General features: G+C 44.6%; 1 protein-coding gene across 1 annotated transcript in view; it reads right to left on the reverse strand.

The window, feature by feature from the left end:
* COL6A6 (collagen type VI alpha 6 chain) overlaps window positions 1–14,086 on the reverse strand; it is a 633,605-nt gene that overhangs the window by 348,450 nt on the left and 271,069 nt on the right. Inside the window, exon 5 of the mRNA XM_078663886.1 lies at window positions 981–1,595. Within this exon, the coding sequence (XP_078520012.1) occupies window positions 981–1,595 (615 nt within the window). The remainder of the gene's footprint in view (window positions 1–980; window positions 1,596–14,086) is intronic.

Consider the following 14,086-nt stretch of genomic DNA (forward strand, 5'->3'; position numbering starts at 1 on the left):
AGCATTGGACAGATAGGGCCCCTCAGAGCATTGCTGGAGCTGCGTTGTGCTTGCGACGCAACTCCAGCAATGCGCCGCCTTTACGGCACAGATGCGTCACGCATCTGTGCCGTTTTTGCCCCATGGTGCGCCGCATTGTAAATGCGGCGCACCATGGGTGGCGGAGCTGCGGCGCACAATAACTGGCGCATCCCCGGGGATGCGCCAGTTATTGTAAATCTGCCCCTTAGTATCTGGATCTGGCCCAGGGCACGTGCGCCTGACCCCTTTTATTGGCAGGGTCACATGTCCTGTGTCCTGTGACACCTGTGATGGATGGGTGTGGGGTAAGTGTGGAAGCCAGCACTCTGGGAGTTGCTGGTAAAGGCAGACAAACAGGAACCCTAGAACAGTGACAAGCCGGTAACTACACTCAAGAGAAAAAGTGGGACAAAGAAAGAGAAGAGTGATGGAACAGGGTGGCCATTTTGAAATAAATATACAAGGGATACCGTGAGAAGTGGATTGGGGAAAAGGTGAACAGGATCTATATAGGTGAATTTGGGCATTATATAGGGTAGTGTCAGATGGAGGTTGTAAGGGGTAGAGCCAGAGAGTGGTATGGAGGAATGGTAGTGGCAAGCTGCTACCATTTCGAAACTTTGCCCCACTGTTTTGACGGTTTTAAAGCATTGTAAAAAGGGGCCTTCAGGTTTAGCAGGCCAGGTGCACAGGGCTAGGGAAACTGTTTAAAAATAAAAATGATTAAAAGAATATAAAAATGGGAATAATGTTCACAGTGAACAAGAATAAACAAAAGCTTTGAGGAAAAAATTGTTTTAGAATTTATGGGAATGCAAAGGTATATATTCAAAGGTATTCACTTCCCAATGAAAAGGATGAGCATTTTTAACTCATTGATTCCAATTCATTCTTTTCAGTCAATGTTTTTCTCACATTTGTTTTAAAATAACGACTGTGCTCAATAGCTTGTGTCCTACCTGTTTGGATTATTTCTGTTCTTCCTGCATGTGATAAGGTCTTCAGATGCACTTCATTCAAAATCTTCTTCCAAAATATTTGGGAAAGATCAGTCAGATTTGAAAACAACTTAATATCAGAAATGTACTGTTCTGGTGGGTGTGATGCCATTTGAGCTAGCTGGGTATGGTTTGCATCTAGCCCTCCAATGACAAAGAAGGACACGCCATCTCGCCTTAGATGTTGGGCTGCTTCAACAACACTGTCCTTCGAAGGCCGATGAGTGATCAAGATGGCGATCTGCTGGATGCCTTGGTTCTTCCTGCTCCCCTTCGATTTACTGAATACTTCTGAAAGGGTGAAATTGATGGCTGCCCCGGTGTGTGCTAGGCCATAGCTCGTCGAAAGGGTCTGCAGTAACCTTAGAACATCATCTTTTTCTGTATTTTCTCCCAGTGAAGTGATCACTTTGGGCACATTGCTGTACATCACCAGACCAATTCTCACACATCTTTCCTTGACATCAAGGGCATATATGGTTTCATTCAAAAATCCTTGCACAAGTTTGAAGTTTTTTTCATCGACGGATTCATCGACCATGAACACGATGTCGGCCAGTGCAGACTGGTAACAATCTAGAGAAAATAATTTACAAAATTAACTCAATCAAATTCTTCATATACTGGAAAATTCACTCATGGACAGCAGAGATACAGTACAGAACATTATCAGACAATGAGTAGACCTGTGGTACAACAATAATTCTGTTAAAGATTAATTACATTATTTGTTTCTGCTCTCCTGGCATAAACACCGCTGCAATGAGGAATTGTAAGGAAGGGAAATAGAAATATTGAATGAGTATTTTCCCTTTTTTTTCAAAATTTGTTTGACTAAAAATACAGTAGTAAGCAGAAGCACTATGAATCTCTATAGCCTTCCCTTCTCAATGTCTTCCTACCCTAATATCCTTCTCTTAGGGCCAGATTTAGGTAGGCATTTACCGGTCGGTAACGGACGAATTCGGCCGTTACCGACCGGTAAATGGAATTTGAGATGTAGGGAGCATATATTTACAGAATCGGTAAATTTACCGATCGGTAAATTTACCGATTCTGTAAAATACCGAATCGGTATTTTTACCTATTCGGTAAATTTGATATGTAGGTGGGACTCTTCTGAGTCCCACAAGCCTTACCGAATCGGTATTTTACCATCAAATTCAATTTGATGGTAAAATACTGATTCCGGTGTGCATGCACATGTGTGCATGCACACCTGTGCCATATGACAGGCAGACCTGCCCTTAGGGCAGGTATGCCTGCCACATGGCACCCGAACCTGTTTTGGGGGTGCTAGAGGGTGTCAAAGTGACACCCCCTGCACCCTTGTGAAATTCGGTATTTGCCGATTCGGTAAATACCGAATCGGTAATGCCCATTCATTCCTATGGGATTCAAAGCCCATAGGAATGAATGGGCATTACCGGTCGGGATTTACAGAATCGGTAAATACCGACTTTTACAGATTCGGTAAATCCACATCTGGATTTACCTACATCTCCCGGTAAAATTCGGTATTTATGAGTCGGTAAAATATATTTACCTACATCTGGCCCCTAGACTCTTACTGATCCGTTTGTTGATTGGCTGAGCCCTTTATTTTGAAAAAGTTATAGGCAATATTTGACTTCTTTAAATATGCTTGCCATTAGCACAGCTCTGGATACGTCATGAGCAAATCATAAAAGGAAACTACTAAATCCATATTTCATTCCAAACATTAAATCCTCTTAGTGGTGCATTCATTACATTTTCATGATTATTGGCCCTGCTCATTAATTAAACCCTTCCATCAAAACATTCCTTCCAAATTAATTAAACCCTTCCATCAAAACATTCCTTCCAAACATCGGACCAGATTGCCTCAACTCTCGACTGTCCTTCTACACCCCTCCCGCCAACTTCGCTCTTCCAGCCAAGCCTTCGCCACTGTACCTCGCATCAACAAGACCACCATGGGAGGCAGATCCTTTTCATACCTGGCGGCCAAAACTTGGAACTCACTCCCCGCTTACCTTCGCCTCACCCAGAATCACCTAGCGTTCAGAAAGCAGCTTAAAACGTGGATATTTGACAAATAATCCTCCTCCCCTTCCTAAGCGCCTTGAAACCCCTCTGGGTATGTAGTGCGCTATACAAATTTTATGACTTGACTTGACTTGACATCTCTATATAATAGCTCCAAACCATGCCTAATGTTCAAAACACGTTTTTGTAAGTGTTCCTGACGCAAGTTGATTTATATCATATTAATAAAAATATCAATATGGGTTAAAGAGTAAGAATGTTTGTATAAAACATGTGAGCATGCACTCCCTGCATTAAAACCGATTTTCAATTTCCTTATGAATGTTGAGTTGTGATGTCACCAGTCACCTGTAATAAGGAAATAACGTAGCTGCTCAACTGTAATATTTAATTATGACTGATTTGTGATGTCCTAATATCTCATTCCCAAGCCAACTGCAATAGCGAAAGTCAGGCCACAGAGCATTAGCACAGCTGCAGTTCATGCAATGAAAATGAGAATGACTTTCCACTCTTCTGATCTGTTTTTCATCTACAGAGATCAGCACAAAGGAGATATTTATGAAAACGTTTATTTTTGCATCTTTTACATTATTACATGAAAAATTGAGGGGCAGATTTACAAGCCCCATGCGCCGCCGGTGCATCACGTCGTGTGATGCACCAGTGGCGCAGCCGGCTAAAGGATATTTACAAGCACAGGTAAAGTGACCCTACGTGACTTAACCTGTGCTTGTAAATATCGCCCCTGTTCACGCAGCACTTTTGCTTCTTAGGGGCGGGACATAGGTGTTGCGGTGGGTGTTCTCACGCAACACTCATGTTCACTGATGCATTTCCAGATTACGAGAAATCGTAAACCTGGAAATGCGTCAGTTTGCTGCGCCACCATAGGGGTGGCGTAGCCAAGCGAAACGAGGAGAAATAATTTAATTTCTCCTCGTTTTTTCCTCTTTCAATGCGTGCTGCATTCAACAGCACGCATTGAAAGAGGAAAATGCCTGCAGTGATTACTTTTGTGCAGGAAGGGGCCCCTTCCTTCACAAAAGCAATCTCCCCATGGCGCAGGCATCCTTGCACCATGGTGCAAGGATGCCTGCGGCGGCGCATGGCAGCTGTTTCTGCGCCAGTGCTGGCGAGAGCACATGAATGCGGCATATCATTGTACATATGTCGCATTCCTGTGCTCTGAAAGTGCCGCAGCATGGCGCAGCCATAGGGCTTGCGGTGCTGCGCTGCAGCACTTTCTTGTAGATCTGCCCCTGAATCTCTTTCTACAAATTCTGAGCCACAGCATGTTTATCAATCAGACTTATGCATTAAACTTCTTATATATTTTTGCAAACAATTAATGACTGATTTTGGTGTGTTTAATTTGCCACTAAAAAATTTGCTTTTTTCTCCTGCCTGCAACCATACTATCAGTTTCATATGAAAGAGTAAGAGACCAAGCGTTTAACTAGTTTGCATGAAAGGAATAAATGCTTTCTGCCATTAGAAAGGCATTATGATGAGCCACCTTGGAGTTCCAGAACCTTGTAAAGAAGGAGTTTCTATCAGGTAGATTCATGAAAGAAAAATCGGCTCGCAAAGGGCCAGATTCTCAGAATCTGGCCCTTTGCGAGCGCAATTTTTGCATTTGGGATTCATCATCCCAAATGCAAAAATCGCTATTTGCGAAATCGCATATTTGCGAGGAATTGTATTTAAGGAATCTCTATTTGAGATTCCTTAAATGCAATTCATTAACCAAATTTAAATTGCGAATTCGCAATATTTGGCCACTATTTACCACGAAGTCTGACTTCGTGGTAAATAGCAAAAAAATAGTAAAAAGCACTTTAGTGCATTTTTCTCAGTTGCATGTTACACACACACATGTCCTTTGGACATGTGTGTGCGCAACACCTGTGTAAACTTGCATTTCAGGGGTGCTACAGGGTGTCCTTAGAACACCCTGGCACCCTTGAAATCGCATCCTTATTTGCGATTAGCAAATTGCTAATCGCAAATAAGGAATAACTCCCCATTCATTCCTATGGGCCTGTAGGCCCATAGGAATGAATGGGAAGTTATTCCTTATTTGCGATTAGCAATTTGCTAATCGCAAATAAGGAAGATGTAGGAATCGCAATATTTTTTGCAATTCCTACATGAATCCCGTTTTGCAAGTCCTTAATAGCGATTCCTTATGAATCGCTATTACAGACTCGCAAAACGGGACTTTGATGAATCTAGGTGTATGTGTCTTGTAATATCCTTATAAATAGAGAAGTGGGTACTATCACCCATATATTCAGATGAAAGACAGAATGTGGAATGTGAGGCTCCAGTTTACTACCACATTGGGTTAGATGCCAGCAGATATGTTTTTTTCAGGTAGGTGCCTTAATTGAGAGCGACACTGGCTCCAGGAGTGCAAAATTGTAAAACAAGAGACCTTTAGCTAAGAGAAGTATTTCAGCTTCTTCTGGAAGTGTCCCTAATTTTACAGGTGGCGTAGCTCCAAAGAGATTTTGTCCCAGAGCTGGGAACCCAAAACTATAAAGAACGTCTTCCTGAGCTGGCGTATTTGAAGCATGACATTTTGGTAATGCATTTTCTTGCCCGCATTCTGGGAATGAGTCGCCCCCAGTGTCAGGAGAACTTGAAAGGGCGTCTGCCACAGGGGCCCTGACAGTTCAGTTGTCTGGGGGTAACACTCCAAAACGGAGGGTACAAAACGCCACATGGAGGGTCGGGGGCGGAAGGACTCACCCCTGACTCCTGTCCAGCCTGAGGATACAGACTCTCAATTAGACGGCCAGTTTCAGGATACCACCCCTGAACTGCTGGGAGGTGGAGTGGAAAAAGAATGCTGTTGCCCTCCAATCTGGGCAACCACAGAGGCCAGAGTCCCCTGGATGGTTTGGGGCCATGTCTTTTGACATTGACATCTGTCAGGGGCCTCTGTTGGTGGTTGTCTTGAAAGACAGAGTTTTCCCTGGGTGGGGGACATAAATCAGACCCAAAGGGTGGAATGAGCCACATCACTTTGTTGGCCATGGTGGTACTGTGTGCCTACTGGGATGCATCTGTGTGCAAATTCAGATTAGATGCTGCACAGATGGGTCCACAGGTATGTAGAAGGATTCCACATAGGTTAGCTTAGTGGCCCTGGAGAGTATAGAACAAGGGATCCAACTGGGTTCTGATAGGCATAAAACATGCATGTACCCCTGCAGTAGTGGGCCATTGCCCATGTTCTATTGCCCTAAGCATGGAAGTCCATCAAGGTAATGATTAGGCTACCTTGGCTTTAGTCTGGAGGAGGGTCATGTTGGAAAATCGCACCCTCTGAAGGGTCACCTCAAACCTTTTGCCTTCTTCCTCCTATTTTTCTGACCTTCTTTGTGTTGGCCTTAGGACTCTGAGAACTTTACGACTGCTAACCAATGCTAAAGTGCATGTGCTTCTCCCCTAAACATGGTAACATTCGTGTATCCACAATTGACATATTTAGTTTACCTGTAAGTCCCTCATAAATTGGTATACCATATACCCATGACCTGTAACCTAAATGCTTCTAGTGGGCCTGCAGCTCTTGTTGTGCCACCCACACACGTAGCCTTTCAAACCTGTCTCAAGTCTGCCATTGCAGGGCCTGTGTGTGCAGTTCACTGCCCTTTCAACTTGCCATTCAAAATGACTTGCCAAGCCTTAAACTCTTCTTTTATTACACATGTCACCCCTGAAGTAGGGCCTAGGTAGCCCATAGATCAGGGTGCACTTTAAGTAAAAGTTAGGACAAGTACTTTTAAGTTTTGCATGTCCTGGCAGTGACAAACATCCGAATTAGTTTTTCACTAATGTGAATTCCCTACTCCTCTCTTGGGTTAACATTGGGAAATCCTTAAAACATCTTTAAGCTGTAATTCCAGATCAGAAAGGAGTAGTTGCTTCATGCTTTATATCTTTGGAACGGTAATGAAATATTCTCTTGATTGGTAAAGTTGTAATTGACCTTACTATTCTCCTCTTACTGCTCTGTGTGCTTTGCAGCCTGTCTCCAATACACGTTGGAATGGGTGACAGCTACACTTTGTGCATTTCCTCTGAACGACCACAAACTGTGGGTGTGACAGAGCATTCATCTGCATTCTGATAGCTCTTCCTAGGCAGGGAGAGGGATGAGCTGACACACTTGAAGATGCAGTGTCCCGTTTCCCACATAGCCTACTTTGAAGATACCCCACTTCAAAGACACAACTGGGTATAAGTACTGGGCCTCTGACCCTACTAAGGACAGAACACTGCTGGACCTGTGAAGAACTCTGCCAGGAGTAAAGACTGTTGTGCTACAAAGATTGGCACTTTGCTTGACTGCTGCTCCGGAAGAAATGCCTTTCTGCTTTGCTGTGCTGCCCTGTTGCCTGCTGAGCTCTACCCTGCTGAGGACAAGGACTGGCCCCATCTCACTTGAACCTAGAGTGACCCCAAGGGCTTGCTGGCTTGCCTCCTGTTGTGAAGTCTCAGGGCCATCAAAGACTTCCTTTAACCCTGCAAAAGTACCTGGGTTCTGCCATCTATGAGTCCTGCCTTGCCAAGTGGTGCAAGTCCTGGGTCCTTACACTGTGACTTCTGGTTTACAGAACCATCCAAATCGACGAAGTGATGACTTTGCACTGATCCCAACCAATGCATTGCCCTTCGACGCCGACGCAGAAGCTGATTGACAGCATCCTTCGACGGACTGTGCAGCTAAACAACAATGGCCAACACAGCTCAATGATGATGCATTGTCTGCATCGTAAAGGGGTCCATTAACGAAGCCTTCATCGTTTGCGCGGAGCGAGACTGATGCATTGAGTCTCCAACGTCAACACTTCCTCCATCCAAGGGATTTTTTCAGCAGGACCTGCATGAGTCCTGTAGCCGGTCTGCCCTCCATCATGGTCATCCTGAACTTTGAATTTACCCACGTTCAGCAGGACCCTAAGTAACCAATAAGCGCTAATTTCTTATGAGCGCTACATTTTGATTTAATCTTTAAAAATTCATAACTCCGGTTCTACTTATTGGAGTTTTGTCCTTTTGGTCTTATTTTACTCATACAAATATAACCTATTTCTCTAACCCTGTGTTGCTGTGTGTGTGTGTGTTGCAAAAATACTTTACACATTGCCTTTTTAGATAAGCCTGACTGCTCTGTACCAAGCTACGTGAGGGTGAACACAGGTTATCCTTTAGTGTGTATCTATCTCACCCTGACTGAAGTGGTGGTTCCTGATTGTACAGGGTACATACTCTGACAACCAGAAACCCCAGTTTTTAAATTTATGGATTGGTCAGTTTCATAGATTTCACACACGTTCTACGAAGTTACTAAATATTGTCAAGACAGGTTTCAGCAGAAACGTAACACTTCTTATGTAGTTTGATCTGGTGAGATCTTGTGCATTTAATGCATACAACTATTATGGAATCATCACTTGGGGGCGGGGGGGAGGGGGGGTGAGGTTAGAATTGACCTAACCAGGTTTTCAGTTTTTCTATTGTAGCGTGATCCCTAGCCCAGTGGCATGCAGATGACCACGTCATACATGGAGCTCTGTAGTGCACATCTTTATTCTTCAGAGTGGAACCGTAAACTAATTGTACGCATTGTGGCATCACCTTTATTAACCATGCCCAGAAACGCCGAAACGATTATGTCATTCAACGGAGACCATCAGGGACCAGAAGGGTTCGCTATACATATTTACAAAACACAACATCTCCCCTCTGTTAAATGAAAAGTACAAATATAACACCTATACGTCATAATTCCTCAATGAGCTGTTGAGGTGCTTGAACCAGTCTTCCAGATCTAGTCATGTGAGGTTGACGATGCGGAGGAGCATGGCCTGCCTCAGGCACCGGGGGCGCAGCGGTAGGCGTAAGACGCAAGATCTCTGGACTCACAGATAGAAAGGTCTCACTTCTGAAATGTGGAGCTGATGAACATGGAAGGAGGTGCTTGAAGTGTGATGAATGTCTTGTTATGGACTTTCCAGGACTTTGAGCGGTCACCATGTGACAAGAATTGTGGTTGCTGTTAGAGTAGGGCTTCACCCTCCTCAACCAATAACCTACTTTCCTACATTAGTACTCAGCTGTGAGAAACTTGTGTTTGTGCAGTGCCTTAAAGCAAATTTGTGTAACACTAAAATCACAGATAACTAATTTGATACAATTTTGACTTTATTTTAACATGTCCTTGATTGGCTCTGTTGCTTTTTCTAAATTCACCCTCATTCTGCCTGACTATATGTGCCTGTGGATACACATGCAAGGATGGAGCGTGAGCGTGCCAATCTGGATAACTACACTGGGATTCACCTTAAAAGGTTCTGTAAGGAGAGGGGACTTCCAGCCAAGAAGAATACCAGTAAGACAGACCTCCAATGGCTCTGAGGGCCTGGGAGGAAGTTCATCTGTCACTGACACCACCAGTGGACCAGGACGGGAACGATGATGTGGAGGAGCAAAAGGACGACTTGGCCACAACTCTTGAGTTGCAGCACACAGAAGGGAAAGGGGCCAACATGCCACATGATTGGTGCCTCTTTCCAGGCCAGGGAGCAGTATATCTTCCAATGGCATGTCCCCAGTGGAGCTTAAAGATAGGAAGGCTGAGGGAGAGCTCAAGGTGCAGATGGCAAAATTGAAATTAGAGGAGAGAAGGGCTGAGGCAGAAAGAGTCTTAGCTGAGAAGAAATTGCTTCTGGCTCATGAAGTGAGCATGAAGGAGCAAAAACTCAAAGCAAAGCAAAAGGATGCCAACAGTAGTGGTGGCAGTGATAACCACAGGTCCAATGGAGATTAAAAGATTCACATTGCTAAGGATCTGGTGTCTAGTTATATGGTGTTGGGTGATATCAACAAGTGGTTCTCAGCCAATGAGGTTGCCTTGATGGTGCACAGGGTGTCAGAGAAGTATTGCTGGTGGGAAGTCACTGGGTGAATTTTACAGGAGTAGCTAATGGTGTTTCAGAGGTAAGTAGCCCACGGGAGCAGATGACAGACTAAGCCATGATCTCCCTTAGCTCGGAAATAAACTCAGAGAATGAGCCTGTACCTTCCACCAGGTGAAGGTGAATGGGATCTCTGTCACTGATTTGAGGGACACTGAGGCTAGCCAGACCTTGGAAGTTGAAAGGCTGGTTTTGCCACCAGCCAGGGTAACTCAGGTCCGGAGGCAGGACTTTTTCCATCCCATGACCCTGGTATCCCAGGAATAGGGTGGGAAGGTGGCCCTGAGGAGGGTCATAGGCAGTCCCTAGATGCCCATAGACGGCATTCTAAGGAATGAGTTGCCCCAGCGTCAGGAGAGCTGGAGGGGCAGCTGCCCAGGGCACTCTGACAGTTCAGTCTTCTGGCTGTACTTTTCCCAAGTGGAGGGATAGGGAAAATGAGGACTCCCTGTGTCCCTTGTTTAGCCTCAGGTATAGACCCTGGGATGAAAAGCCAATCCCACAATACTACCCGGGGACATGTGGGAAGTAGAGTAGAAGTAGAGTGCTTAACACACGGTGCTGCAGCCCCCTACTCTGACAAACCTCAAAGGTCAGAAAACCCTCAGGAGCCCATATGGAACTACTTGCCATCTCAAAGGCTGGAAGAGAAGCGTACCCAATGTCCCTTCTTGGAGCTTCCACCTGGCAGTGAATGGTCTGGGGCCTGGCTCTTCACATTGACAGCTGTAAAGGGGCCTTTTTTGGCAGCTTTCCTTACGGGCAGCGTTTCTCTTGGCTTGGAGACAGAAGTCTGGTCCAAGGGAGGGAATGGGCCACATCACATTGTTGGCCATGGTGGTATTCTCTGCCTACTGGAATGCGTCTGTGAGAAAGCTAAAGTTAGGTGCTACACAGATGGGGTTCACAAGGCAGAAAAAGGGGTTCTCAGGTGTCAGTCCAATGGCTCAGGGGAGTGTAGACAGAGGGATCCTACTGAGTTTAGGGAGGCTACAACAGACAAGCGCCCTTGCATAACAGGGCCTTCATCCATGTTCTGTCACCTAAGCAGGGAAACCCATCAAAGTATTGATTAGCCTACTCTGGCTTTTGGCTAGAGGTGGGTCATGTGGGTCTTGCCCTCTCTGCAGAGTCATATCCAAGCTATATGTGTTCTCCATCCTGTTTTCTGAACCCATTTTTGTTGACTTTTACGACTTTGTGCACTTACTCCTGCTAACCAGTGCCAATGTGCTTGTGCTCTCTGCTTTTAACATGACAGCGTTGGCTTACACCCAAATGGAACATTTAATTTACTTGTAAGCCTCTAGTAAACTGGCACTACAGATACCCAGGGCCTGTAATTACATGCTACTATTGAGCCTGCTGGGCTGATTGTGCCGCCCATTTAAGTAATCTTTGAAAGGAAAGCATGTCCCAGGCCTGCCTTTGCAGCCTGTGTGTGAGCAGTTTTCAACTGCCATTTTAACCTGGCAAATAAACGTTTTTACGGCTCTAAACCTTTGTTTATAATACACATAAATCACCCCTAGGGTCAGTCCTAAACAACCCATAGAGCAGGGTGCATTGTATTTAAAGATGGACATGCACATTTACGTTTTGCATGTCCTGGTAGTGAAGAACTCTTAAATTCAATTTTTTCTATTGCTTGCCCTACCTCTCCCATAGGATAACATTGGGCTCCCTTATAACACTTAATAAATGATAACTTTCAATTGGGAGCAGGTATGAATATCGAGTTTGGGGACTACAGAATTGTAATTTAGAAATGTATTTAATAGCAAATTCGATTTTAAGTCACAATTCGGAAAATTACACTTTTAGAAAGTTAGATTTTTCTTGTCTCAACCATTTGGTACCTGCAGCCTCTATCCTAGGTCACATGACTAGCTGCAGCTGGCAGTTGGTGTTTGCGTATTACTCCTTGACAGTGAGACAAAGGGGGAGAAGTGTTGGCATGATGAGACATCTCTGACTTAATTAGGCAGAGGATCTGTCCTCTACCACACTCACACTCACACATCACCAACACTAAGCTTCAGAACACTCACAAAAGGTTTCGCACTAGTGTTTTCTGCCCCCAGACAAGCTGGGGCCAGGACAGGGAGGCAGGAAATTCCAGACACCTCTGTAGGGGGAGAACTCTAGAAGGTTCTCCCACTTCAAAGTGGGCACCAGGTATAAGGAATGGACCCTCAAACGCAACTCTTCAGATCACTTAAGACTCAGGAGGACTGCTGTGCTGCAAGAAGGGCTGCTACTCTGCTACCCTGCTGCCATGCTGCCTGAGTGAGAAGGACTGGACCTCCAAGGGCTATTTGGCTGACCTCCTGATCAGAGGCTCAGAGATGGAAAAGGCTTCAACCACCTTCAACTCTGCACCTGGATTCTGCTTGCTGTGAGTCCTCACCTCCCAGGTGGTGTCCTTCCAGGCCTGTAACCTTGGAAGTGGGCCTGAAAGTACTCTGCCAGCCTTCAGCTGAACCAACACAGTGTGATGCATTTCTTCGCAGCTCTACAGCGGAACCAATTCTGCGCAACACATCTCCAATGCAGGACCTCACAGCTCATTGGAACTGCCGCTGCATGAGGCAGCGCCGATGTAGGACCACACATCGCATTCCTGCAGCTCTTTAGAACCGCGGCTGCGCGATTTATTCTCTATGGAGGGCCGCTCACTGCGCCACAATCAGGATTGAAGGTACTTTGTTCAGCATGCCTAACTTGGTTCCTGTATCCAGCACGCACCCCATTGAGGTTGGGCTGAACTTGTGACTACATAACCATAGTTGGCGCTTTGTGCTTTAAAGCACTATTTTTGCTTAAATATTTAAAACTGCGTAACTCATGTTCTACTAGTTCGATTTTTGCCTTTTGTTGTCAAATAATTCATTAAATATTACTCACTTGTGTGAGATTTGTCTTGTGTTGTGCTTTCACGGTATTGTGTGATCTATATATACTTTACACATTGCCTCTGAGTTAAGTCTGACTGCTCTTGTGCCAAGCTACCAGAGCGTTGAGCAAGGGCTAATTGGGAGTTGCTTTTGCTTCACCATGACAAGAATTGTGGTGCTGCTTCAATAGGGTATAAACCCCTCCACCAGTAACCCAATTTTCTAAAAGAAGCTACACCGCTCACTGCCACCAAGGCTACCTCCAATGGCTCTCCTGAGATCGATTATAGCACGAATACTGAATTGTTATGACCGTAATACTATTTTGTGGTTGGCCACGGAAAGAGGTCCTTTACAACATCATGAATTGACTACAACACTGTATTCAGACTTCCTGATGATTGTACGAGGGATTCAAGAGTGTATTTCTTGATGCTAAATAGAAACGGAGTATCCATAAAGTCAAATACTTCCTCAAAGTATCCAACAAAGCACAAAATATTAGTACATAGGAAGGCTCACTTCTTCACTAATGCTGCAAATGCTTCCATATTTATCAGAAATTATGTTAGCAAAGGAAGAAAATCACCAAACACTCTGAAGTCAAATTAAGGAACTAGTGATGTGAGGTAAAAAAGAAAGTTGACTGGATGGGACTCCATACCATATGCTAGGTCATGTATATATTTGTTTCTTGTTGGACGGTAAGGACCTGGCCATCGGAGTTGGTTCCATGCCTATAAGAGAGTCAACTGACAGTCTGCAACTAATACCGGCGTTCTACAGGTTCTGTTAACATTTAATATAATTGCATGGGCTTTGATCAACTGAGGTGTTTCCTATGGCAGCGAAGGGTGGGGATCCAACTTTCTATGTGTGTATCACTTTATATGTGTTCTTAGTAGTGTTATGAATAAGGTTTTGGATAAAGGATCAATGTGGCAAGGTGGGTAGAGAAGTTTACCCTGATTTATTAAGTGGCAGCAGAGCAACAAAAGTATGGTCCAAATGCCTACATCCGTTCCTACTTGAGTTAAAAAAATATGCTGACTACATGTTAAATAATCACAACAACACAAGGCTCTACATACTATCCTGGCATTTAAGAGGTCTGAATAACCTATAGAATGCTTGACAGGCATTA

The sequence above is a fragment of the Lissotriton helveticus genome, chromosome 10 (assembly GCF_964261635.1).
Source record: "Lissotriton helveticus chromosome 10, aLisHel1.1, whole genome shotgun sequence".
In the NCBI taxonomy this organism is placed as follows: Eukaryota; Metazoa; Chordata; class Amphibia; order Caudata; family Salamandridae; genus Lissotriton; species Lissotriton helveticus.